General features: G+C 53.4%; 3 protein-coding genes across 3 annotated transcripts; 2 read left to right on the top strand and 1 right to left on the bottom strand.

Annotated features, from left to right (window-relative positions):
• Positions 1 to 7,109: 7,109 nt before the first annotated feature.
• CGGC5_v003222 (uncharacterized protein) lies at positions 7,110 to 8,986 on the top strand (the record flags this gene model as incomplete). The annotated part of the gene is made up of 4 exons (XM_066151098.1): positions 7,110 to 7,181; positions 7,254 to 7,418; positions 7,476 to 8,769; positions 8,901 to 8,986. 4 exons carry the CDS (start codon positions 7,110 to 7,112, stop codon positions 8,984 to 8,986), a joined length of 1,617 nt encoding a protein of 538 aa, XP_066009470.1.
• A 2,495-nt stretch (positions 8,987 to 11,481) lies between these two features.
• CSE1 (Importin alpha re-exporter) lies at positions 11,482 to 14,542 on the bottom strand (the record flags this gene model as incomplete). Its single annotated transcript, XM_032020766.1, has 4 exons — positions 11,482 to 12,109; positions 12,164 to 12,467; positions 12,518 to 14,395; positions 14,473 to 14,542. The coding sequence occupies 4 exons, from the start codon at positions 14,540 to 14,542 to the stop codon at positions 11,482 to 11,484; spliced, it is 2,880 nt and encodes a 959-aa protein (XP_031882189.1).
• A 765-nt stretch (positions 14,543 to 15,307) lies between these two features.
• On the top strand, positions 15,308 to 21,183 carry CGGC5_v003224 (Tuberous sclerosis 2 protein-like protein; the record flags this gene model as incomplete). Its single annotated transcript, XM_032020767.2, has 3 exons — positions 15,308 to 15,313; positions 16,062 to 16,071; positions 16,337 to 21,183. 3 exons carry the CDS (start codon positions 15,308 to 15,310, stop codon positions 21,181 to 21,183), a joined length of 4,863 nt encoding a protein of 1,620 aa, XP_031882186.2.
• Positions 21,184 to 26,561: the final 5,378 nt, after the last annotated feature.

Here is a 26,561-nt window from a genome sequence, read left to right on the forward strand (position 1 = left end):
ACGCCAACACCGGGTTTCTGGGATTTTGATTAATGACGAGAGAGGGTTGCTTACGTGCAGGGTTTGTTGCTCCATGCGCAGAGGTTACCTGTGGAGCGGGGAGGTAATTAACTCGTCCAAGGAGACGAGACTGTAACCTCAAACCTCGCGATCATCCTTCGGTTGGGGGTGGAGATGTCACTGTCCACCCGCAAAAATGCCCCCAAGACCCTCTCTCGCGGGAGGATCAATTTCAGGCACGAGGCGAGGGGTGGACTTTGCGTAACGGAACCTTGCCGATCCATTCTTCCGCGGCTGAAGCTGTGTTCCGTTGAGTCGGAGGAGAAATCTTTGGTCGACATTCTAGAGCTGTAGTGGGCGACACAGACCGAATACCTGGAATGGCGTTTGGTGAAGGTTCCTCAATGATGTGCAACGCGCCCCCAGCTCCTGTCTCAGACATGTCAGCTGCTAGTGCGACCAGCTGCTGTGGAATCATCCAGGATGAAATGCCCGTTTGGGTGATTTCCGTCTTCTGAAATCTCAAGTGTAGGAAATGAACCGGTGGTATGATGGGAAAGAGGCGAGCGCCCACAGTTTGCCCATCTTCTGGTGTACTGGGCCGCGAGTCAAGACCCCCCGCCTCTCCACGATTGGAAGGAATACGATGCCCCCAATGCTACCGTGGTTTGGTCTGACGCTAAGGAAAAGAGGTTTGTGCTCAACGGCAGGCAGGGGAAAGTGACTCCTACGATGACGGCGACGAAGAACCGTTAGAACGCGTTGCAATCGCATTCGTAGATGTGTCTGAGACATTGTCGAGACTAACGAAATGGTGGACGAAGACCGCGCGCGGCTGGACGGGTGCTGTATCCGGATGATTGAAGACGGAATCATCCCATGCTGGAAAGCAACGCATAGCTTGCGGCCAAAGAGGGTGTGCTGTCGCTGGTCGATCATCGTGACTTGCGGCCTCGGCGTGGGCTTCTCATGCAAGAATGGTGGTTGCGTGTGCTCGGGCTGGTAAGCCTGTGTTGCATCAGGAAGGAGGAGGAACGTGTCGAGTTCTTGGGCCGAGGCTATTGGTGCATGTATGTAAGCCAGCCACACGAGAATGCCCATGTTGGTGTACAAGTTGGCGGGACAAGCGGCATCGCAGCGGTTGCGCGGATCAGTCCAAGCGTGTAGTAGTAAGCTGGCCGTCGATTTTTGTCTCGTCCGAAATTGAGACTTGTAGGTGCTTTACGCTTCGCCACGCGATTGACAAGTCTCCTACGCAGATTCAGTTTGCTTAGCCGCGAGAGGAAAAAGAAAGCGAACAGCTTAAAAGTGTGGAGAACCCGATTCCACGCAGCATGACGGATCAGGGGGTGAACGAGGCACGACTAGACTTCTGGTAGCCGCAACTCTCCCCTTCACCGTTGTTCAAACCGTCTCAGGGCGGCTGGCAAGCCACATCACCGACGCCGAATAAGATGTGCAATGGGTAAGATCCCAAGACCATGGGTCGAAAGCTTCGTCTACATGCACCCAGGCTTGAAACCCGTGAATGTTGGCTGAAGATGATTGTTTTGATAGGCTTGTTCGGACTGACACTCCATCTTGAATCGGGGTTCGGAGAAGGCTGACACCAGGTCGGCGGTACATGCCAGACTCGAGGGGTGATATTCTCGCGGTTATTGGTAGTGCCGTTGGGAAAGGTGGGAGGCTGGTGTATAGGCCTAGGCAGCTGGAAGCGATTGCGCTTGGGAACAGCGCAAACCCATCGGCGATGACGATACCGCCACTGATGGGAATGGGCAGCCTGGTCTGGCGTCAGCATGAAGGAATACCGTTGACACCAGGCCATCATTCGGCCCCGGATTGGGGTGCTTTGTCCGCTCCTTAAACCCGTCTCTTATCAACCCTGATCCCAGCTGTTGCCGCTGTTGTTTGCGCTGCACGATTGGCGACAATAGGCCAGGGGCGCATACGCTAGATGAAGCAGAAATATTGCATTCAATGGTAGTGCGTTTTGATTCGCAACGAGGGTTATGTTTGGGCGAACAATGCCACCATCACTCTGGGCGTTGGCAGAAACGGCAACGGCAGATGGTGAGGGGCGAGAATCGTTATCAAAAGGCGGCGTACGTATTCATCCCAGCCAGCAGATACGGAAACCGAGATGACGCGAGAGCATGGCAACCAAACGGCCGGAGCAACCAGCTTGATGGCTCTCGGGGTGCTCCTCTCGCACGGAGACACTTTAATCGGAATCGGGCTTACTGCCGAAGGAGAGGAGTGCCTTGGAAGAAAGACCAAAGTTGCTCCCTTTGGGAGTCGACTCGGTTAGGCTTCCGCGGGCATTTCTAATTTGAAGGCGACGTCGGCTGCAACGGCTTGTCCAAAGCAGGAATTGGTCCGCAAGTGATTGCCGGAAGTTCTGCAGCAGAGTAAACAAGTCGACACCATCTCTGAGGTTTGAGTGCTGAGAGCCCTTGCTCAGTTCCGCACATGACCAGATATTTTTTGCCCGACAGGCCAGCTTTTGCCAGGGACGCCAGGGACGAGCGGCGTGGACTGGTCTAGCTCAGGAGGTGCGGATTTCAGGGCAAGGCACATTGATGGGGCCTCGGAGGTCTTGGTGCGCCGCATGCATTGCGATCTCCGCAATGGTGCAGAACCATGGCGAAGGAGCCGGCGAATCGGCGGAGTCAGGAACGGTTTGGACTGGCCACGTACAAATTTCAACCAGGCGTCGACAAAGTAGGACCTTAGTCTATGACGGTGACTAGTTGGTCAGTCCGGTCGGGCGCGGTGCGGTGCGGTGCAGGCTGAAAGTCAGAGAGGCCACATGGGCTTTAGCTCTGGTAGAGGTTAGCGTCGATGGACAATGCGATGCAACGCAATGCCATGCTAGGTATGTATGCCATGCCATGCGATTGTCTGCATGAGGTGCATATTTGAGGCGCCCGCCCGACTGCAGCGTCAACCCAGAATATGTGATTGTGCCGGCCGGAGCTGGTGTTGGAATTTGGCCGGAGCTCCAAATACAGTACGCTGCAGAGTGCAAGCTGCACGCATTGCCTGCAGCGAGAAGTGCGTTTGCGTCTGCGTTTGCATCTGGGGTGAACTGATGTTGGAGGGGAGCGGCGGAATGTGTGGACGACAGGTGGGGATTCAGAAGGGACGGTTCGGTCCCTGAGATCCGCAAGGTCCGCAGGGAGGGCTTATCCGCACCTATTTCAACTTGACTGGGCACGGCCGAGGCGAAGCGCGACGTTGGTTAGGAGGACGTTTTCTCTGCGGCGGTACGAGGAAGGAATGCGAGCGTGCGAGCGAGTGGGCGACGCCAAGCTGATCCAGTATGGTTCGATAGTGATGTCTCTCAAGTAGCGGTGGGGGGGAGCACGTATGGGGTTTCCCATCAGGCGATATGAAGGCATGTCAGTCTCTCCGACGACGGGTGGTTTTCATCGTGTCAACTGGCAAAAGGCTCCGAGAGCCCCAGTTGTTTGCGTCTTTCCCCCTTTCTTCCCGGCAGATGAGTCCGCAGGACAACGATCCACGAGTGATATGGTGTTGCATAACGGACAGAGGCTCGTGGACTCGGATGAGGCAGACTAACACAGTATTGCGCAGTAGGCGAAGGACTAGCGCAGAGGAGGACGTAAGATCAGGTAGCAAAAGCCAGCAGCCGCGCTGGCCGTCCCTTAGCTGATGCAATGCGATTCGCGAACCAGAGTGGAACATTTTGTGGTTAGGACAGAAGAAGGGAAGAAAACCCGGTACTTCGTACAACAGAATTTGGACTCGTGCTACCCGGGATGGTGGGAGTGTCGCCCGTGCCGCTCTTTGGAAACGCGGGAGGCCCTGAAAGACGGGATGAGGTCTTGGGATGGCGGTGGACGGGCTGGGATGATTTGTTGGGCGAAGCAGTTGATTCCGTCCTTTAGAGAGCAGGGAGTATTCGTATCTCAGGTCTATCTGTGTCTGTACCTGACACCGACGGACATGGCCCTCGTCGAGGTGAGGTCCAACGTGGAGCAGAGAGGCGAAGGTGAGTACGACTCCACATGTATCAGGCCTTCCCGCGGTGGTGCAAAGGCGCCTCGGTACCAGCCCGGCGGCGATTGATGGATGGTGTCGAGGGCGAAGAAGAGGGGAGTGAAAGGCAGCGCGGGTGTCAAGACTCCTTTTCCAGATGCGGTTCCTGGGACAGTGTTGTAGAACCAGGACGCGGGCAGCGTCCCGCTTCCCGAGATGCACTTGTCTTGTCTTGCATAGCATGGCATGGCGTGGGAAAGCAGCCTGAAACTGTACGACGGACGGTGCCTGGATGGAAGATGGAATTCAAGAAGGCAGAGACATACGTCAGTTGGGCCATGAGACGCATGGTTGGGACGATGCCATATGGGACGAGTGGTATCCGTCTTGGCCTGCCGAGACAACAAGGAGAGGTGAATGGCGCATACGTTTAAAAGGCGTCGTTTCTTTGGCGTTGGGAATGGAGACAAAAGACTCGGAGTTGGATGAAAGGAACACTGGCAGGCTCAAAGAAGACGGCGACGGGTCGGCGAGACATTGCATCGGGTGGATCGTGGAAAGATGGTGGTTGTGTGCTGTTTTCGGACAGTCTGATGGACGGTTGGCGCTGTTTGCAGAAGAGATGGGAGAGTTTGACGGGACCTAAGGTAAGGTGCTGGCTGGTCAGTGGCCACTGGTCAGTGATGAGTACCGTACGTTAGGTAGGTAATAGTTCGTCGTCGGTCGGTGTCTGGTGATGGAGGGCAGAGAGAGGGTAGGGGGTGGGGGCTCCGTACCTGGGCAGGGACCCTGGGGGCCTTGTCACTCCGGCGCAAGAAGGTGAGGTAGGGGCCCAGGGCGTTGCATGGGGGCAGACAGGACCAAGGGCAGGCTAGCGTACCTGGCATGTTTCTCTTTTAGCGATGGAAGTTTTCGAGTGTTTCCGCCCCTCCAGTGGAAGCGTCGCGATGCGGCCCTTGTGGTTCCTCCGAGGTGGAATTATGGGTTTGCGATGGAGCGGCAGCCAGGTTGTCACTGATGAAGCCGCGTCCTCGTCGCCCTCGCCCTCGCTTCTGGAGACTGACAAGCCCGCCCGTGGCAGGGTAGCGAGAGTGAAGAGACAGGTTTGAGCCGTGGCAGTGGACACGGGTCGAGATGTCTCCTTGGGCCTTCTCCATTCTAGACCCCCGATATCCATCGTCATTGGGCAAGAGGAAATGGCAGTGGAGGCTGCCCCAAGACGCAGGACAAGAGGGAAAAAAAAAAAAAAAAAAAAAAAAAGGCACTGGCACTGGAAGCAGGAGCCGCAGGGGGAACCCGGTACTTGCGGGCTGCACTTGCCGTCGCAAGTACTATGGTAGCAGCTTTGGCGCAGGTACTGTTCGTTCCTTCCCACCTTGCACGTTTTTTCCTTTCCTTTTTTTTTTTTTTTTTTTTTCTTAATTCTTCCCGTCCCCTTCCCCCCTTCCCTTCCATCTTTCTTGCTGACCCGTCCCGGCCCCCTGACCCCTGCCCCCTGCCCCCTGCTGCCATTCATGGCATCCCGAGTCGAGCGCGGCGAATGCACCTCGGAGGGGGCGTCGGCCAGGGGTCTCAACTGCGGCCTGCACCTGCGCCTGTTCCTGCACCAGGACCGGACCTGGACTGCAACAGCCATTGATTGTGTTTGCAAATGGGTGCAAGGACCTCCATATCTGTAATTCCCCAGGTGCTACTCTGTTTTCTGTAAAGTCCTAAATTAGGTACCTGAGCACTCCGATAGGGAAAGGAGACGAGTCCAGTGCATATGCGAGGAGTCAGTACCTTAAGGTAAGGTAGGTACGCAGTATCCGTAACAGTAGACTTGCCTACTGCGTACTTCATCGCAGGTGGACTTGACTTGTTACTTCCATTGGGTGCAGCATGTCTGGCTCGAGGTAATTTCGCCTACTGCATACTACCGCCGCTCCTGGACCAAGGACGACGGCATTGTACCTCTTTTCTGCTCACGTCTATCTCCTGCCACCGTCTGCGACTCCATGGAGTCCATGCCATTGCGGATTGCGTGTGGACTGTCTCCTCCCGTCTTCAGTCCCTTTGCCTGGAAGCGTAATCATACCGCGCCCCCAGATCTCTACCCACTTCATTCGCCGTTATTAACGTCAATTTCAAACAACAAGACTCCCCCTCCCCTGCCCTGCCTCTCCATGCAGTACTATTCGTAGCTAGACTCTGTCTGCCTCTAGGCTCAGGCTCAGGCTCAGGCGCAAGCTCTCTCGCTCTCTCACCGACAAGCCGCTTTCACCTTACCCTCCCGCCAAACCAAAAAGGGCCACCGCAAGGCAAGGTATCCGTACCAAATCCCTCCCAAGGGCGCCGCCGTCCGTGACGACGATAATAATACCACCACTACCTACCTAGCGGTACCTTATTACTTAGGTTACCTGACTGACAGAGACACACTGACCGTCCTTCCTGCCTCTGCTTCACCTGTCCTCACCTCACCTCCTCTTCCTCCCTCACCAAAAAGGTACCAAGTCACCGCACCGCACCGCGCCTTGCCTGCCTTAGTAACCCTCACATATTCCTTCCACCCACCCCTCCATTGTTGGCGCCGCCCCCCTCCTTCATATCCTTTACCTACCTGCCCTACGCCATCTTCTATCTCGTTTCTTCTTCCTCCAAGTCACCCGTTTCTCTGTTCCAACGCGAAGGTTGTTCATCCACGCGCAAGCCGGGGGCGCTGGGGAGATATTGGGAGCGTTTCTCTGTTCTATCCGGATACTGGTCCCTTGTGCAGAATCCGAAAAACAAAAGACGAAGAAGAAAAAAAAAACAGCCAAACACTTCGACAATCCCTTTTGCATGCCGACTTCTTCGGCCCCGTCACACACGCAGTACCACTTTCTTCTGTCACCTGTCAAGGTACCTCACTGCATGCGCCATCGCTACCCTCTCGTCAGACACTCAACACCCACAAGGCTTGTCCGCCTCTGAACCATTCAACCACGACAGCCTGCTCTCAGGATGCCTCTTTAATCCTCTACTTATTTTGATACCCAATTCTTTTTCTCTACAGGGCGACAGTGTCCCTTCCTACCTCGCTTCACCATCTCACCCGCATCACCTCGACAGGTTCCTCCACCATGGATACCTGCGAGGGGTTTCTTCTAACTCCTCCTGACCGAGGCCAAATACTGGGTCGCGCCATCTGGAAGGTATGCCCTCCTACACTATCCTCTTTGTTTTTTTTCCCCCATAGTTGAACATGCCTAACACCCTCGTCTCAGCCTCGATATGTCGTTGTCGGGGGCCGCAATGTTTCAAGAGAAGGCGTAACCAGCCCGACGTTCCCTCCAAGCGGCTCAACCGGCCGTATGAATGGCGCCCCTACCAAGATCCCGCCGAGGCCGATCGCGATCGACGACTACTACATCACCATCTTCAAGTCAAAGGTAAGAATCAACACGACAGAGTTCTCCGGCCAAAACCTAAGCCTTCCGAACTTGCAGGACGACTGGGAACCTTCCTATCAGTATCCCGTCAGCTCCGTCATCGACTGCCAGGTCCAAATGCTCGCCCACCGCAAACAGGGTCCTGTCTTGCCGACCCTTGTCATCACCATCAACGATAAGGAGAAGAAACGTCGTTCCAGCCGGGCTGCCGGCCTGATGTCCAGCAAAGAATCCTCAGCGACCACGTTATGGTTCCGGACACCTCCCGATGACCACCACATCAGCCTTCACGAATGGGCCCGCTTCATCATCTCGAGAAAGCTGCCCATGAGCCCCGAGGAGAGCCCGGCATCCCCTTCTTTCACGAACCCATTTTCGCCCCAGCAGCGGTCCAGAGATGCTTCCGATTACTTCCCTCGCCCACCAAGCGGAAACCCCAATCCTCGTACAACTCTGCAACACAAGCCCTCGACTCAGACTTACTCGAGCCGAGACCGCCCCGTTACCTTCAGCTCTGATTCACCGAGTCTTCGCTCAAAGGCCAGCGACGTTTCATCTCCAACCAGCACCCATCACCCGGCTCACATGGGGTTTGCGCTGCCCGATCCTAATAAGTACACTACTGTACTCCCCTCCGATATACCATCTCCTATCACCACAATGAGCGACTACCAACAGAGCGACTTCATCGAGGGTTGGACAGCTGCCCAGGGAAGGTCGTCGACCGTTAGCTCTCCCATCCGCGGACGTGGCAGCGTGAGCTCTGGCGGGCCACAGCCCTTTCCTGGAGCTGACTCTAGTTCGCCGCCTGCACCACGGGAGACTATCCTTGACAGGGCATTCCAGTTGAGATGCATCCCTGGATCTGAACAAGAAATCCCCGGTGAGGAGAAGCTCACGTCTTTGGCTCGGTTCGATGCTCTCATGAGGGAGGCGGACTCAAAGAGACGGGAGCAGGTGAAGAAGGCTGAGGCGGAAAAGGCTGCCATGCAGAGCGCTTTCGATATGGACGAGGATTCGTCTGAAGAAGAGGAAGATTCAGACTCAGATGACCTCGAGGGATCTCAGGACGAGTATGCGCACGAGGGAGACGTAAATGGCAACCGACACACCTTGATCCCCCCGAATGCGGCGCACGCCCTTGCATTCCTATCTACCCAGCCCGACGACATCACGTCACCTCGCTCACCAGTGATGAGGAGCTCGCCAGCCAACTTCAGCGTTCCGTTGCAGGCGCCTGCGCGCCCGCATACGGCGCACTCCAGAATGCGGCCGATGACGACGCACAGAACATACAGCCAACCTCAGCCCACGGGCCCAGAAAGGCTTGACGTTCCAACCTCATCATCCGGTAAGATATCCGAAGAAGCTATCTTCCGAGCCAACGGGGAGAAGCGGACGTCCGGCTCCAGCGCCAAACGACTCAGCTTCACCGAGTTCACCAAGCGTCTCTCCAGCACCAGCAGCTTACTTCTCGTCCAGACCAACACGAGCGGCGGGAGCAGCTGCGGAAGCAGCGAGTTCGACCCAAGTCCATCACAGGCACCCAAAGGTACTTTGAACGCTAGAGGCGTTCCGGCGCGGCCCCGTGATATCGAGAGGGAGGAGCAAGAACGACGCTGCGGATGGCGCAACAGCGTCGGGTTTACCGAGGGTGGCTTGATCTGATCGGCTACCCTGTAAATCCAACCATCGACACAAGTCATCTTTTTTTTACTATTTCCTTCCGATTCCCGTTCAATTATTGCGATATCGGACTCGAGCCAGACTTCTTCTAAGCCACCCTCACCAACTATCGATTCTATACCCGACTCATTCACGCCGCAACATAGTTGATGTACATGTTGTATGATTTTCGATCAGACGATACCATTTATTTGCATCTCATAACGACTTATGATCTGGGTTCCATAGTCTAGGACCTGGCGTTTTTTGATATCCGTTCTTATTCATTGTATTGCGAGAGCAATCAGCCTTTGTACATGGTTTCTGGTAGTGGAGGCATTTGCGGAGGAGGCAGCATCGTCATGATGCGAAAAGTCTGTGAGACGTCATATCACGAAGGCCTGATTTATATTTCTTGAAGTAATTTACGCGTTCAGATGAACATATAGATACGTTGTAGTACAAAGTGAACGACGACACACTTGAACGAAAAGCTAATGAAATATGGCTCTTACCAAAAGAACACAATGATCTCGCCCGCAATTCATGTCATTATCTCCCTTGGCAACCGGGAGCAAAGTGCCCTTCATTTCATGCACCCTTTCACTCGACTCAATTCCCTGAAATTGTCATCAACCAGCGTTCCCCGGCATTGCAGAGCGGTCAACGGCATCCTCCGCGCCTCTCGACCCTTCCAAGTTCTTTCTCGGTAAACTGTTCGCCTGCCGCCCACTCTGCGCCCTGAGATCACCGGCAGCCCCAATTCCCGTCCCGATTCCCGCAGATCGACAACCTCAACTTCCCTCTTTGACCGCTCCTGTTCCCACTGGCCCAGTGGCCCTGTTCATCACCCGGGGGAGGGAGTGCATCGGACCTTGTCCGTTTTGTTTGTTCGAGAAAGACCCCAGGAGTTCGTCATTCCAGTACAGATACCGGTGATGAGGGGAGAGGTGGAGGGGCGTGATGAGCAGCGGGTACGGATACGTAGGTGTTCATCCCATGTTTTCTTCACGATGGAGGAGGGCCCAGACGTTCTTGTCGAATCGTCAACTACCTTCCCAGGGTGAGCGAGAGAGAATCCACGTCCCCCCATTCTTCATCCAATCACGCGGAACCTATAAAAAATCTTTGTACGGAAGTACGGAGTACCCTCCCCTACACCGTTGTCGTTCATCGTTCGCCACGCGGTCTAATATCGGCGGGAAGAAAACTCTTCCCTCGGCCAGCCAGCCAGCCTGCTTTTCGACTCGTGTGATGGCAGAGAAGCACACGCCTCCTCTTCCGCAGACTTGCTCGCACTCCCTTACCCGGCCTCGGAGGGCCGTAATTGAGCCCCAAAGCATTTTTATGCAACCAAATGTTTGAAACTACCTTATCTCTCTACCTTAGTCAGGGAAAACGGGTGAAACGGAACGAACATAATCAATTTGAACTTTGACACAATTCATTTCTGGTCCGCGCCCCCCCTTACACACTCATAAACGCAAGGCCACGGGAGAAAACTTCTAGAACGACGGGTTCCCCGTTCGCAAGCAAGGGACACCCGGGACGATGGGTATCCCGGGATCTAATGGATTTATGGATCGGAAGCGGTGTAGGAAAGGACGGGACTCCCGCCAGGCAGAAAGAGACTTGTTGGGAGAGCTTTTCTGGAAGACCCGACCGACGTACGGACCACCACCGTATCCGTACATGCGAATTAACACCCCCGGCCCCGGCCTATAGGTGCCCCGAGCGGGTACGGCCGCGGCCGGGGCCGAATGTCACCCTTCATGCCACGATGCGAGCGTTTACGTGACTGGCCGGGGGATGCGGATAGATCATGTTCAGCGCATGACGGATTCATGGATCTCGTGTCGTTGTCTGGGACCTCGGGTGGCTGGCTGGCCTGTGTGGGTTTCTGGGGTAATGATGGACCGGCCGTATGTATGAGCGGTGAGAGATGCAATCGCATGATGGACATGGGCATCGAAGATCGGGATGCTGCTTATGTTGACTCAAAATGAAATGTTGCTTTTGTCTTCTCACAGCTTCACAGCTTGCGAGCATATGACACTTGTCAGCTGTGCATGCCTCTATGAGACTATCTTGTGATGATCATGCTTTCGGGCATCTGGCTTTGTGCGACTGTCTGTCGTCTCTAGGCCTGCATCTGACGATCTATCTGATCGAGCTTCTGATGTTCCTCCGCCGCATACGCCTCATTACGTCTTTCCTAAGCGAGCTTTCCTGTCCACTCAACCCCCTTTTTTCCTGTTCGACGACGCTATCCTGCGCCTTTTGTCCCGCCCTACATTGTATTCGTCAAGTTCGCTCAAGCCTACTGAATTGGATGCCAACTGCCCATCGAGAAGACAACGTTGTCCGGTAGGCCCATTCCACCGCTGGGTAACGCCACCTATTGCAGATACTGCTGCAGTGCCTGCTGCTGCTCCGGCGTAAGACGCGTACTAATGAAGTTCACAATGGCTCCGTTGTGGCGCTGGTTGGCAGAGCTGATGTACGCGCTGACCCACGGGGCCACGGCAGTGACCTCGGGATAATCGTCACGCACAATCGGCTTGCAAGTGTTGAGTGCGGTGTACGACAGTCCGAAGCCAATGTCATCAACGTCAGCCTCAGCAATGATCTCGTCGCCAAGACCCGCAGTCATCACGGGTGGGTTCACAAGCAGTGCGAGAAGAATCTTGCAGGTGTTTGCCCAACCCTTGGCGAACTTTTGCGCAAAGGCCTGAGAGTCGCAAAGAACCTTGGTGAGAGAGATCACAGCAAGTTTGCGGTCGACAGGACGCGCCAGCTTTTCCGTCTCACCGAGAACGAAAGCCGGGTAAACCTTGGTAAAGATGCCCTCTTGGATCTTCTCCGAGTGCTGCATGAAGTAGTCGGCGCCGTACCCGGCCTCAAGGCGGGCCGAGACGAGGTGAAAGAACCGAGCGAAACGCAGCTTCAGCGAATCGGGTGGGTTGCCCTGCAACTTGGCAAATGTGAGATTCAAAATCGTGCCAAAGTATTGGTCAAGGACGCCGCTGCATTTTGGAATTAGCATGATTCATGATGGATTTGAAGGGTGCAACGCTTACGGCTCGAATGACTTCACAACAGCCTCCAGAATGTCAAAGGCGTACAACTGGTACTTCTTGAAATTTAGGAGGCGCTGGAAGATACCAAGGATCGCCTCGAGCTTGTTCTCCGAGACGATGTAACTGGCAGTAGCGGGAATGACGGCTGACAAAAGTCGTGTGCAAGCAGGCACGTTACCCTTGGTGTCCCACAAGCCTGCCTCGAGCAACGGGCCCAGGAAAGCCTTGTAGTTGTCCGAAATAGCATCACGAGGGCTTGACTCCAGGAGCAGCGCCAGGATCTGGAAAATGTACTGCAGGAATTCTGCGAGAGAATTAGCAAGGCGTTAAGAAGCATCAAAGGGAATATCTTACCTGAGACATCTTCCACCAGAATCTGGTTGAAGGGCTCCCACAACTTCTGGTTGAAGAGTGCTGCGCTCGTTGAAGAGCAGTATCTGACAAGCGCGCCCAGTGCCTCAAAGTGGTAGTAGTAAAAGCGCGGGTTGCTAGGGTTCTGTTTGATCATGTTGGTAATAGCAATCAAGTGCGTGAGGATACCCTCGACGAGAGGTGCCGCACCGTCCTTGATGACGATGAGGATTCTCATGACGCATCTCATCAAGAACTCATTCTCCTGCAACTTCGCAGGGGTTCTCTCCTTCTCAATCAACTTGAACAGGTGGTCCAGCAGGTCCTTCGCGAAAGGCTGAATATCCTCGCGAGGAAACATAGCCTTGCCAGAATCATCAGACAAGAAGAGAAGGCGCTCCACTGCAATTGCAGCGTAAGAGTAGACAACGTAGTTGTCCGAGGCCAGGTTCTGGATGAGAGGAGGAAACGCCAGCTTCCATTGCTCCTTCGTCAACTGGCTACGGAAGGTATGCAGATACTTGATGGCATCGACCTTGGAAATAGGCTCAACGCCTGCGCTCGCCATCAGGTCAGACGCAATGTGCTGCTCGAAGAAGTCAACAACGTTGACCAGAGAGTTGACAGTCTTGACACCCTGAGCAGAGGTGACGGAACCCTTGGCGGCGACCGAGATGAACAGGTAGACAGCAGTGTCCTTTGCCTTCCAGTCGGTCTTGCCCTGCTCCAAGTAATGGTTGATGTACTTGTAGACAACACCAGTGACCAGTTGCTCGTACTTCTCTTGAAGCCTCCGGAGGAAATCAGTGGCAGAGCGGCGTCTGGAATCGGTGTCGGAGCCCTCCAGATCGCGACGGATAAACTCGATGGGCTCATCCTCGAAAAGTTCCAGATCAGATTCGCGCAGGGCGACGTTGGGCAGAATGACCTTCTCGACCACTTGGCCCAGAACTTCCTCGTTGGCAAAGACACCAGAATGCTGGGATGTGCCTGCAACAGCGGTCAAGAAGTGCAGGGCCTTGCTGACTAGCAAGTCGTACTTGGTCTCGGCTCCGACATTGGAAAGCAGGTTCCAAGCGTTTGTGATGAAAGGCTCGGTGTACTTGCTGAAGTCCTCATCGTACTTGAGGGTGTAGAGCTCCAGAGCCTCGCAAATGTCCGCCTTGACGGTATCGACGACACTAACCTCGGTATCGTCATCGGTTTCGAGGATTGGGTTCGAGTAAGTGAGGTACTTGTGCAGGAGCTCGGAGATGGACGCCAGATGTTCTTCGAAGATGGGAGGCATGTCGTGTGACGAGAGATCGTAGAAGATCTTGATCATGAGACTCAGAGCATCGAACCAGTTCTTAAGAACATCCTTGTTCTGGGCGTTCTTGGTGATCTGCTCGTCGGTTTGAACCAGGAGCCGCACGAAAGGCTGGGCAAAGGTGCTAATGACATGGTTGATTTCCGTGTACAGCTCGTCGGTTCTGAAGAGGGGTCGCCAGCGGACAAAGATAGAGTGGGCGACTTCGAGGACACCGATGTTGATCTTGGGATCGACGGGGGAAAACTTCTCGACGAGCTCCTGCGTCAGAGATTGCCACCGCTCCCAGAAGTCGGAGTCGGCGATGATGCTGATGGCATCGCCAAGCTGTGTTTGAATAGCGGGAGGGCAGGCAATCATCAGCCCAATAAGCTGAGACTTGATGGTTTGCACCTCATCGGCGGGGAGCTTGTAGTTTCCGTCGGCGTCAACGTAGTTGGAGCGGATGAAGTTCTTGAAAGCCAAAGCAGCAGCCAGACGAGTCTTGAGGGGCAGAGGGTCGGAAGCAACGATGTTGAGCAGTTGTAGCGAGTATTGGGGCTTGCTTTGCTCAGCCTTGAGGGCGTTCTCGGCTGTTGTTCCGTTTGTTTATTAGCATGGAAAGCAAACAAAGTTGGCGGGGTAGAAAGCAACGGGGATATTTAGGTACCTTTCTTGTGAGTGCTGGGGTCTAAAGTAGCGTCCAGCAGCTGGGCGATGGTGCCCATTTGGGAGGCCATCTTGACAGAGTTCGCAACGTCGAAAAGGTGTGTGGATGACGATGTGTTGGGAGTTCGGACTGTCGTGGACTCTGCCTGTTCTGAACTTTTTGGGGATGGGATGTGTTGCTGTGGGGGGCGAGGCTGCTAACGGCTGCCATTTGGAAAACAGATGGAAGGTACTGTGGGGCAACTGTCATTGGCTGGAGCCTGCTGGTAGGCACCCAGACGTGCCAGAACAGCTAGGCGCTTGGGCCGGGGGGAAGGCGCCAGGTTGTGTTGTCGGAAAAACCACAGCCAGCGACGGGGCGGGGCTGGCCCGTGCTTCGTGCAAGACAGGAATAGGAGCCCATTTCAGGGTTTGCTGCAAGAGAGACAAAGAGAGGAATTGCTGAAGAAACTTCCCTGGAATGAGGGAGGGTCTTCTGACGTCGTCCACGAAGGTTGGTTGGTACCGTAGCCGGGAGCGGCCTTGTTGAGCGTGGTCTGTCTTGGAATTAGGGCAACAGGGAGATCAGATTACGGATGCTCCTGCAGAAATTACTACTGCCATCCTGTGAGACAGAGATAAGGCATATCAAACCAATTGGTGCAGTCATCTCATGTTTCCATGACTATCGTATGAATGTGTCTACTAGAGCTATTGATCTCTGGCTAAGCACCGGCCATCAGTCCCCCGTGACGTTTTGATCCGGGCCGGCGCCGACAGCGGGGCGTTCTCGGAAGGGTGGATGTCCGCCACGGAGAATGACGCCACGGCCACTTCACAAGGCAGATGACGGAATAATGTTGGTGCGAAGACACTGTGACCAGGGCCATTAAGAAGGAAGCATCCATTCCACGAGTGTCATTGGATGAGCATGAATCTCTGCGCCCGCTAGGACCTGGGACTGGATCAGCTGGCCATGTCGAGTGGGGGCATTTGACCACTCTAGGACTCTTTGGCTTAGGTAAGGCTGGTAAGGTACTTGGTAGGAAACCTGCAACTGCAACGGGAAAAGAGATGCCCTGCGCGCGCACTGCATCAGGGAGCTCACGAACTGTTGGTTCTTGCTGCAGGTACTTGTCGCCTTTCCTGCCCCCTAAAAAACCTGCACCACCTCCACCCCTACCGCTCCTGACCAGTGACGGTACAGCAGCAGCAGCCCGGCCCTGCACCGACAGAGGGGATCAGCGTCCAATTTTCCTCGACGCATTTTTCTGCTGCTTCCATATCTCTTAGTTGCACCACCAAAGAACTTCAACAGTCCGATGCGCAAGACTATGCTATGAGAGCGCATTAGCACCTCCCGAGTCCTTGGCACCGCAAACCACAGACAACCGCCGGACCGAAACCACCACACCACCGACTCTCTCGCCTCTCAACTCACGTCCCATCGACGGTCGTTCAGTCCCCCCCTGGCCTGACTGAGGTGGTGGTTCCAGTTGCGCCGGGGGCCTTTGCTCTCCCACTCCGACTCCCACTTCGGGGCTATCTGGCCTGCAGCTCGCCTCGCCGCCGTGGATGGGGTTTTCCAGACCTTCCCAGCTGAGCCGATAGCAAGTTTGCCGTAAGTATCGTCTGCAGATACCTACTTCTTGCTTCCTTTTCCCTTCTCCAGCCCACACGTTCTAGCCTGCGTACCTATCCATCTACCCTGCTCCGCAAACTAAGTTTCATCGTCATCTCCAAAGTTGTGGACCCCCATGAGGCCATCATCGTCATTAGCGATTCGAATGACAGCATCACCTCGCTCTTTCACCTACCTTTGACCACTACCACGCCGATATGAAGCACACTGTGCTACAACTCGGCTAACATGCTCCGTCGCATAGTATCCTCCAAGAACATCCCCAGCGAGTCCGACCAGTCCGACGAGCACATGTCCCCTTCGCCAGGAGATGCGCCTTCATCGCCAGACTCGAGTCGCCCCGGCGGCCTGGCGAGCGTCTTCAAAGGCTTGACGGGTGCCAAGTTGACCAAATCTCCTCCGCCGAGCCTCAAATCTACCTCGTCGATCCTCTCTCCCATCGCCGACACCGTGAATGCCACCCGCACTACCCTGACTCTGTCGCCGAACCACATGGAGTCCTTTGAGTTGCTGAAGAGCGGGAACGGCACCGCCGCCGATCGCGTTTCTGCCGCAAACTCCCTTCGATATGCCGTGTCCGAATACCCCATGAACCCTGTCCAGGATATCTGGTACGCTGCGAAGGACATGATCGATGCGACAAAGACAGATGCGGAACGTCTCGCTGGTTGGGAGCTTCTTTCAGAATGCGTCAAACACAAGGAGGCCTCGGACCTCGATCGCAAAGAGTACTTCCAAACTCTCACTGCACCCGCGAATCCGGACGATTTCCACCTACAACTGGCTGCTGTCGTGGACCTCACCAAGCATGGGAGACAGCTGAATGGTTTTGATTACGATGTGATACCTTTACTACGAAATTGGCTTTGCGACGCCTACAAGGCCGTCAAAGCCGCAAGGAAACAAGCTAGTCGAGATGCGAAGAAAAACACCAAATCCAGGGTCTCTGTGGCTGGGGAGGAAAAGAACCTGCATCAGCTATTCGTTTTCATCAGCGAGGTCATCAAGTTTGGATCCAATGTAGCCGATGAGGCTGCAATGTCCGGTTTGATGAAGGCACTGGTCGGCATCTGTCTCAGCACCACTATCGAAGACGACCTACGGGCTTCAATCAGCGTTATTGATACTATTGTAACGTTCGGCACCTTGCCTGTCGAAAGCTTCAAGGAGTGTGTACTTGTGCTGGGCTCAATATTCTGCCTGGTACCAAGCCTATCCAAGACCGCATGGCACACCATATCCATATTGCTGAAATCGCACAATGGCCCCGCCGCAGTGAGAGTATTAGTCGACCTGTTGCGTCATCTCCCACCGGACGGCACCAGCAAAGGAAAGGACACCAGGGACATCCGCGGGGTGCTCGCTGTCTTGGAGAAACTGCTCACAAAAAGCACAGAAAAGGGATACCCGCCCGTGCCCTTTGCCCTACTCATCGATGGGTTGGTTGCTGCGGTCCACAGCACGGACTCGGGTCGAGTTCACTGCGCAATTTTGAAGCTCGTCAACTCCCTGTTCCGCGACGGTGATGGAAAGCTTCATAATCTGATCATCGAGGAAGACTGGTCGACATTACTGGATGTGGCCATGGAATGTTCAAAGAAGGCCTCACCAAACATGGTGACCGGTATCGGTTTAATAGCCCCGGAGACAGAACCTGACCGACCAGACGAAGCTATTGGCCTCGAGCTGTTGAAGCTTATCGCGCGTCTAGAAGAGTTGGCCACTAATAAGTCCGGCGATTTTGTTCAGCGACAGATAATCATCAGGTTCTTCACCAACATTCATGCCCGACTTCCAGATTCTGCGGCACGGGTTGTTCTCACATACTTCCAGGAATTCCGATGCTGCTCTCCTTCGGATCTGCAGTGGGAAGAAAACTTATCTCTGGTCCTGTCGGAATTCTACGCCAATCGGAACCGAACTTCTCAGACTCGCCTTCTAGCCCTTCAGGCTGTCACCGAGTCTTACGACATGATGGACCTCATTGGAGAGGGTTTAGGCGATGACATTGTTCCGAATCTGATTAAAGACCTTCTGAGAGACATAGCTGATGAGACCAACCTGCTGGTTCTTGAGGCAGTCGTCTCATTTATGGTTTCTGTCTGTGTGTCTTCGGATCGTGAACTTTTCGACTATATCACAGACACGTTGAGAACAATTGTCATGAACGAGCGGCTCTTATCGCCAATACCATCGTCAACGACATCGCGGCCAACAACCCCGGTCATGGCTGATGCAGGTCCTGTCAAGAGCCATACAGCTTCTGGTGTTGTGACAAGGGGTTATGTTAAGCTTTTCATGCGATGCATGAACTTAGACGGCGCCAAAAGTCTCAAACTTTACGACGCACTCGTCAATATCGCGAAAACAAGCTCTGGCAAAACGGATGCTCGACTGGTAGCGATGAAGCTTTTGTTCCGTCTGAGAGCCGACTGGGCCAACAGGGTATTCTTGATCCAGGATACAGAGTCAGAAGGCTTGGCGGCGACATTGCAACACACAGGTTCGCTTCGAGGACGAAAGAAAAGTGAAGATGCTCAACCTGCTAGAAACACGAGAGCAGACCATGGCGCCGTATCCCGTACTACGAGAGGAATTTCTTTCAGCAGCTCGTCAACGCAAGACAGGAGCTTTCCCATGCGCTCTGCCAGCGGCGCCAAACAGACGCATCCTTACAAGCAACTATGGGTCCTGCCTGATCCCGAGGCTTTGCCTGAGTCTCCATCCGCAATAGCAAGTCCCATACTGGTGTCTCATATCGAAGATTTGGATACTACGGTCACTGAAGAAGGCGAGACAACTGTCGTGGAGACGAAACAAATTGCATTGAACATGGAAGTCTGGCTTGACGCGATTGTTCACATTGTCGAGCACGGAGGCGATTGGGAGGTCTACAGCATGGTATTGGTGCATTTGCCTTCACAACTCACGAACCATGCAATCTTCCGGGGAGCTGTGCCGCAAATCAAAGAGCTTCGGCGCGTGGTGTGTGAACAGATTCGGACGAACAACTTTCAAGAGCCGCCCAATTGTACCAGCCTGCGGCGCGCCGATGTCGCCATCTGCCTTTTCCACAGCCTGACCATGATATTGAGCTATCACGAGTTCTTCCTCAAGGACCAAGAGGACGAGATCGTGCAAGCCTTTGTCAAGGGCATATCGACTTGGGAAAGGTGCGCCAAATATTGCATTCACGCTCTGTCAATCTGTTGCCACGAATTACCTCTGTCCACCAGCAAGACTCTAGTACAAATGTTGCAGAAGATGGCGCAAATTATTACCCAACCACATGTCGCTATGCACATTCTGGAGTTTCTTGCATGTCTGAGCAGAATGCAAAATTTGTACGTCAACTTCAGGGAAGATGAGTATCGCATCGTATTTGGTATTTGCGTCAGATACCTACAGTACGTTCGAGACAAGAAGCAAACGCAACGAGGCAGCCTCCATAGCGAAGCAGCAACGCCAACCGGGACCTCAGCGCCAGACATTTTGCATCCAAACGCGGCAGACGACCTGCCTCAATATGTGTATGCTTTGGCATACCATGTCATTACTTTCTGGTTCTTGGCCCTGAAGCTCCCCGATCGTGCTAACCACGTTGGATGGATTGCCAAGAACTTGCTCACAGATGTCGACGGTGGACAAAATCCTGAGGAACAAGCTTTGGTCACGCTTGACTTCATGCAAAGAGTCGCTTTCGCCGACGCCGATGAATCTTCGGAAGATTTACTCTTTACTAAAGAAAGATTTGGAGAGATTCTGAAGCGCAGATGGCTCATGGGTAACAGCATCGTGACAATTGAACAGTCAACGACCACTGGGTGGTCCCAGATCACTAAGCGGCAACCTTCTGGGACGTCATCTTACATTGTCCACGAGAACTTCCGACCACGTCCGGCACACCAAGCACAGTACATATCCGATGTTTCGAGAGACGGGCAATTGACCAACAACAACATCCTGCCTAGCCACTTAATGGTGCAGTTGATGACCTCAACCCCGCAGACCGCCGACGGAGCTCGCCCAATTCCTCTTCCCGATGATGAAGCGGTGCAGAGAGCTATGAGGGTGTTTGACCGCAATTCGACTGTGGACGGACACAAGGTCGGAGTGGTTTACATTGGCGAAGGTCAAACGGAAGAAGCCGAGATTCTTGCCAACGTCTCAGGTAGTAGCGACTACGTGACGTTCCTCAACGGCTTGGGCACTCTCACAAAACTGAAGGGTTCCAAGTTCAATTCACAGGGCCTGGATAGGGAGTACGACACCGACGGCGAGTACACATTTTGCTGGCGCGACAAGGTTACAGAAATGGTCTTCCACGTCACTACGCAAATGCCTACGAACCTTGAGCGAGACCCAATCTGTATTAACAAAAAGCGACACATCGGCAACGACTTCGTCAATATCATTTTCAACGATTCCGGAACGCCCTTCAAGTTCGATACTTTTCCTAGCGAATTCAACTATGTCAATATTGTCATCACTCCAGAATCGAGAGCAGGATTCCTCGCCATGCGAGAAAACCCACCAAGCGAAAAGCACCCGCCGTTCTATAAGGTGCAGGTCATGAGCAAGCCTGGTTTTCCTGAAATCTCACCAGCGTCTGAGACGAAGATGGTCAGTCTGAGAGCGCTTCCAGGTTTCATCCGCTTGCTAGCGCTCAACGCTTCCGTTTTCTGTCTGGTTTGGGCAAACCGCGAAGTCGGCGAGCATATCAGTTCTTGGCGTAACCGACTCAGGGAGATCAAGCGCCTTCGTGAGAAATTTGGCCCTAAGAATGCGCCAAACACACACGCTCCACTCAACCACATCAACAGTGCCTTGACACCATCACCGCCGCCCACCTCACTGGGCGGCGCTGTCGTCGGCCCCAACCCATTGGGACCGGATGCCAAATCAGCTAGCGTGCGCGACAGCTTCAGCAGCCTCCGTCGATCCTCCGTCGCCACCTTCTTCACGAGCACGAGCGAACAAACGAGCCACCGCAGCTCAATGCTCTCCACCACAACCAACGATACCGAGATTGTTACAGCCAACGGACTCGACTCTCTCGTAGAGTCGGTAGACTTTTCTAAATGGGCGTAAATACGACATCACAAACCCCATGACTCTTTTTTTTCCACAAAGTAGCAAGCGACATACAACAAAAGTTCGGCGTGGGCGTGTTGGGTACCTAATGAAAGAACAAAAGACGCAAAACGATGTATTAAGTACCTCGTCATATGGCGTCTTTAAATGACACTTTTCTATGGACGGGGAGTGAAGAGGGCAACCACGGGGGGGAAGGCGGCGGGTTCTTCGGAATGAATACCACTAAAAGTTATTTGTTTTTACATGGACGCCTCAATCTGTATTGTAAAGGCTATCGTGACGAAAAGACTCCCTTCCGCAAGACATTCTTGATTTGCCTCCTCTGCATTTTATCCACTGTTCCAACGTCGCAATCGTGTTACCGTCGCCTTCTGAGCTCGACAGTCAATTTGGAAACATTTGATCACAGCCATTCTCAACCAAGTCCTTCCATCGTTTTGAGTCCTAGAAATGCTTCAATGAACGTATATATCGACAGTCAGCAGTCCATCCATTCAATTCGACAAATAACCTCAAACGGACTCGGTCGTCATGCTTAGTATTTGTCTCCTTCACCCGGCTTCCGAACCCAAACACACAAACATATCGTCAACACCCAGGCTCCCTGCCGAAATACCCAGAATCGAGCGCACACACAATTTGCGAGGGCATCCCGCAATTTCGTACGTTCAGGACAGCTTCCTTTCGCGACACTCGAGACGTCGACGGCTAAGGACGGCGAGATCTTCGTTCTGATCCACTTACGATGGCATGTTGCTAGGTCACAGACTGTTAATGCACGAGTCCTGTCACCCAGTCGATGCTAATTGAACGCCTCGTCCTCCTCGATCTATCCGGCTGCCATTGAGCAGGGCAATGAACGATCGAAGAAGATTTCGACAGAACACTACCTAGACATTGTCCCTTTCAAACGCCCAAGAATGTAATTGAGCCTCTCGCTATCGCGACGACGTTCCGACACTGGAGGTTCTCGACTACTCCTCGTCCTGCGACGGCCCATCCCCATGATTGCACATCAATCAATTGGACGCCGTGGCCGCCGCTGCTGCTCGTCATGTCTCCCTTTCATGATAGAGGTAGTCCCCAAAGAGCACTGCTTCATCTTGGAAGATGGGCATTGTAGTTTCTGCATCATAAGTGATGCAAGTGAAATAGCTGGATTCGTATGCTGTCATCTGCCAAGAAATGGACAAAGGGTGAACGACGAGGTTGCTGATGGCCTGCCGCAACAGTGTGTAGGAACATGGCCGTTCTTGTTTCTCTGATTATGACCTGCCGATACAGAAATAGTATTTCCATTTTTATCAGCCGTCCTAAGCAATGAAACTGCATGCCGTTGATATGATCTGCTTTCGCCACCAACGAAGCCATCGCCACAACCTGTTCCAGCCTCTACACGCTTTAGCGGCTGCGCAAATTCAGCAGCATATTTTATAGTCATGCATGTGCCTTGAGGCCATGGCGATGCGTCAACTCGACATTCATTTCAGAATAGAGTCTTAGCGTGTAAACACAACTTTGGACTCTCCACTGATGACTATCATCGCGACTCAATGGCGGCGATTCTTCCACAACAGACAGTCGGGTCTGTTAATCATTCCTGAACCATATCAGCCCAGAAAGCACGGGCAAGATCATCTCTATTCAAGCAATGAAAGTCTAGTGCTTCACTTAAGCTCTCAGCAATATAGCTTTGGCTAGTAGGTTGGCGATGATTGCGAGCCCTTCTGAACATGTTTAGAGGTCTCGGGCACAAAAGCAGACCCTTTCAGAGGTGCTTTGGGGGCCACTCCGCGATCTCTCTCATCATTCTGTAGAAACCAAAATGAGTGTGATGCAATGATGTGTCTGGGAAAAGTATGCAAACAGTGGTACACTCGAGAGGTCAAAGTGACCTTCGTGCGGTACAGGACATCGAGAAGAAGAAAGTCCAATCGCGCCAACTTCTCATGACTCGCAGATGAACGGCTGGCCTTTTGTCCACGTCGTTCAATTTCGGAGTTTCTCTACGGCTCACGGCCATACATACGATCACAGCTCATTCAACTCTTTAAGAATCATATGCCAAAACTTCAATCACGGATACACCTAGCACACAAGAGCAATCGATATCTGAACACACCAACCTATGAATCTCTCCTAGAGCCCGACTGTACACTCAAACCTTACCCCTCTCGACTAGTTCTTTCTACGACTATCCCGCCTATCCCGCGTATCGTCCACCGCACCCTCCCGACTCGGCGAGGCCTAAACACCTCCCAAACCGGTAATTCTCCGAAACCTTGCAGCATCGTGGCTTCCACATCCAGAAACCAGGCAACTCCAAACGGGCCATTTGCTCCTAAGTCTCAGACCCCAATCTAAGCACCCAACGCCACACAATTCATAGCAACCAATGGCACTGCCGCTTCCACGAAACCTCAATGCCGTAGACCGCTCCAGATCAATGGGGCACAGACAATCGAAAGCCGCACGTAAAGGGTATATATTTTGCCCTGCGTTCTTGTCAGTGGCCAAATACTCTAAACGCGTCGAGAATTCTATAGGTTTGTATCGTAGAGCTGTCTGAGCTCACCGATATAGCTTCTAGACATCCTTTCGCCGGAGCCATGTTGGGAATTCGAGAGGCCGTTTTTAACGGAGCAGAACAGGGGGGAGCCAACGAGATCCCGTTCGATGATAGGCCGATGACCACGACCATGCCAAGAACCAATTTCCAACACCAACAATCTTCACATACCCTGTCCCCTTTCTGGAGAAACGTTGCATGTTGGACGACTCCATACTCTGTACCTTGTCGATGTTCACAAAACGACCTAGTCCGCGACGCCCTGCATGTGTCGACGTCAGCCCTTCTACCTTTTGATAAGCTGGCGCGCCTCTCTCTACCCATGCTCATTTCCTATCGGAGCTTTGCCACGTCGAGGAAGTCGAGCGAAGGTAACGGCTCAAGCTGCCTGAGCAAAGCATTCGTCTTGCGGGATTATAGTTGACCAGAAACAGATAGGTCGTGACAAACCCTCATCAAAGGGTAGCGTTTAGCTTGCCAGTGGCTCGATCTTAGGCCAGAGAGTCCATTAGAAGCTTTTGAAAGGAAGCAGAGCTCGTTATTGTCAGAGCCGTGCCAATCCAACAGCTCAGTCTTGCAACCATATCATAATATTGCAACAGGCGTAAATTACCAGCAGGTATACACACTTCATTATCAGGCCCTAAGAGCACACCTTCGCGGAGTCTCTTTTCCAATTCTTTAAATTCAAAAGCCCAGAGTGGCTTCTGCAAATCAATATTCGTTCCAAGGCTTCAAAAACGTAAATAGGCCTTGAGTACGACAAATAGTTCACAACCTTACCTAAAGGCTAATCGCCATTTCGACATATTTATGCAATCCCATCGCCAGACGGAACACACATAATCATCACGCAATTATCAACCCACCGATCACATTTTTCACCTGCGATTTACGTCACGAAGACGTAAACCTCAACCCCACCTCACCCTACGGACTAAGAAAAAAAGCCAAGATGTCGTTTGATCTTTTGCGCAAGCGCATCTGTGTCTGGGAGGGGGAAGTAGCCCGGCACACAACAATCTCAGCAATCATCAACAACTGGAACCACAAGCTCTACCCTTCCCTGCGCTGTAATCGGCTTGGCTACCCTATTCGAGCTGGGGCCCGGTGACAAAACGCACATGTACCTGTATGCAGAATGCCTTGATTGCATCCTCGTCACGGCTTAGTCTCAAAAGAAACGTCGAGCGAGCCATATAATCCGCGGTTGAGTCTTGGCCCGCAACTCGCTTCTTCGGCCCACGGCATCCCGAGATGTAACTCGGGACTGCCGAGCCGTGTTTGACGAAAGGAATCCCACAAGCCAGCGTATAAACACGAAATTAATACACACACTTCAATACCTTTTTTCGCCTTCTTATCGTTTTTGGCTGCTGGCAGATAAAGCAACCAAGCAACCAGGACAAAGACTTTACCGATAGGTAAGCTACGTCTACCGATGTAAACACGACGAACACCGGGTAAGATTCCGCGGATATAGATTCCGACCCCAGGCGGGGATCAGCAGCTCCCACGACCACGGACCTTAACTCCGTAGCGTGACGGAGCACAAGGAAGGGGGACAAAATGAAAAAGACCGGAGAAATTGGCCGGTGAAGCTAGCTGGGGTTCCCAGCTCCTTGGGTTGCCAATCTGTCTGCCCACCAAAAAGGCTTACGACCGACAAGATGATGGGTCTTGATGTAGTCCCACTGAGTGTTAGTTCTCCCGTGCGAAAAGCCTACACAGTGTAAGTCAACCGATGGGAGTGTCAGCAACTATTCAGCCGGATGGGTGGGGAAGATGCCTTCGCAATAGATCGTTGCTCTTTCCGGTCTCCGCGCCTCATCATCGAGGGGTAGGGGGAAGGCGTGACATCTATTCTCTATTCAGTAATCATTACCAGTCGATATAAAAATCCCCCAACGAATCAAGAATTGGCGTACCGCCCGAAGCGCCAGAACGGGTCGATTGTTCCACGACATGAACAAACACCGCTCCTGCTCCTCATCCCCCCACCAAAGAGTCTTTAATGGTGGTTGGTGTAAATCATACGTCTGCACTCTCGTGGCACACACGCTCTCACCAAAACCACCCCTGTCCTTGTCCGTCATCAGAACCCCCCCGCTCTTCCTTCCAACAACGTCCGCTTCAATAGTTCACTTTGCGCGTCAACGTTCGTTGGCCGGCGGCCACTTTGTGCGGGCCGTTAGATGGGTAACGCGTCGCCCAGGCGGACTGACACCTTTTCACAGCGGCCGCATTTCGTGGGTGTGTGATGTGAGCCTTTCCTTCGAGGGCAGGTGGGCGCAAACGGCGAGAGAGCCGTGCCGTGAGGGTGAGCCGGGGTCAGCAGTGACCTTGCCAAAACGGAGGAAAAAAAAGTGGCTAGGGTGCGGTCATGTTTAAACGGTGCTGCTCTGGCAATATTGCACGGCTGGATTGAAAATCTTCGGTCGCCCTGCAGGCTTCTAAGGATCAACGCCAGTGCCGTCAATGACGTTACATAGCACCGGCTCGAAGTATTTTTTCTTCGAGAAGAATTGCGCGAGCGCCTTCGAAAACGTTTGTGGGTATCCGGCACGACAGAGTGGAACCGTTATGCCCCTATCGAGCGGGCCGGTCAGTCGATTACTCTCTCTTACTGACGTCCTGTCCACATGGCGCAGGTCAGATGAGAGTCTGACCGGCACAGATTGACAAGTGAGGGGTGATCCCGTACTGCATCTCCCAGCATTCGACCGCAGACACCGCTGCTCAGGTGCAGCCTGCTTCAAATCAAAGCTCATCTCAGCTTCCACGCACAGGTTTTGGGGCAGAC

The sequence above is a fragment of the Colletotrichum fructicola genome, assembly GCF_000319635.2.
Source record: "Colletotrichum fructicola Nara gc5 chromosome Unknown KSG_Nara_v1_contig02, whole genome shotgun sequence".
NCBI classification, from domain to species: Eukaryota; Fungi; Ascomycota; class Sordariomycetes; order Glomerellales; family Glomerellaceae; genus Colletotrichum; species Colletotrichum fructicola.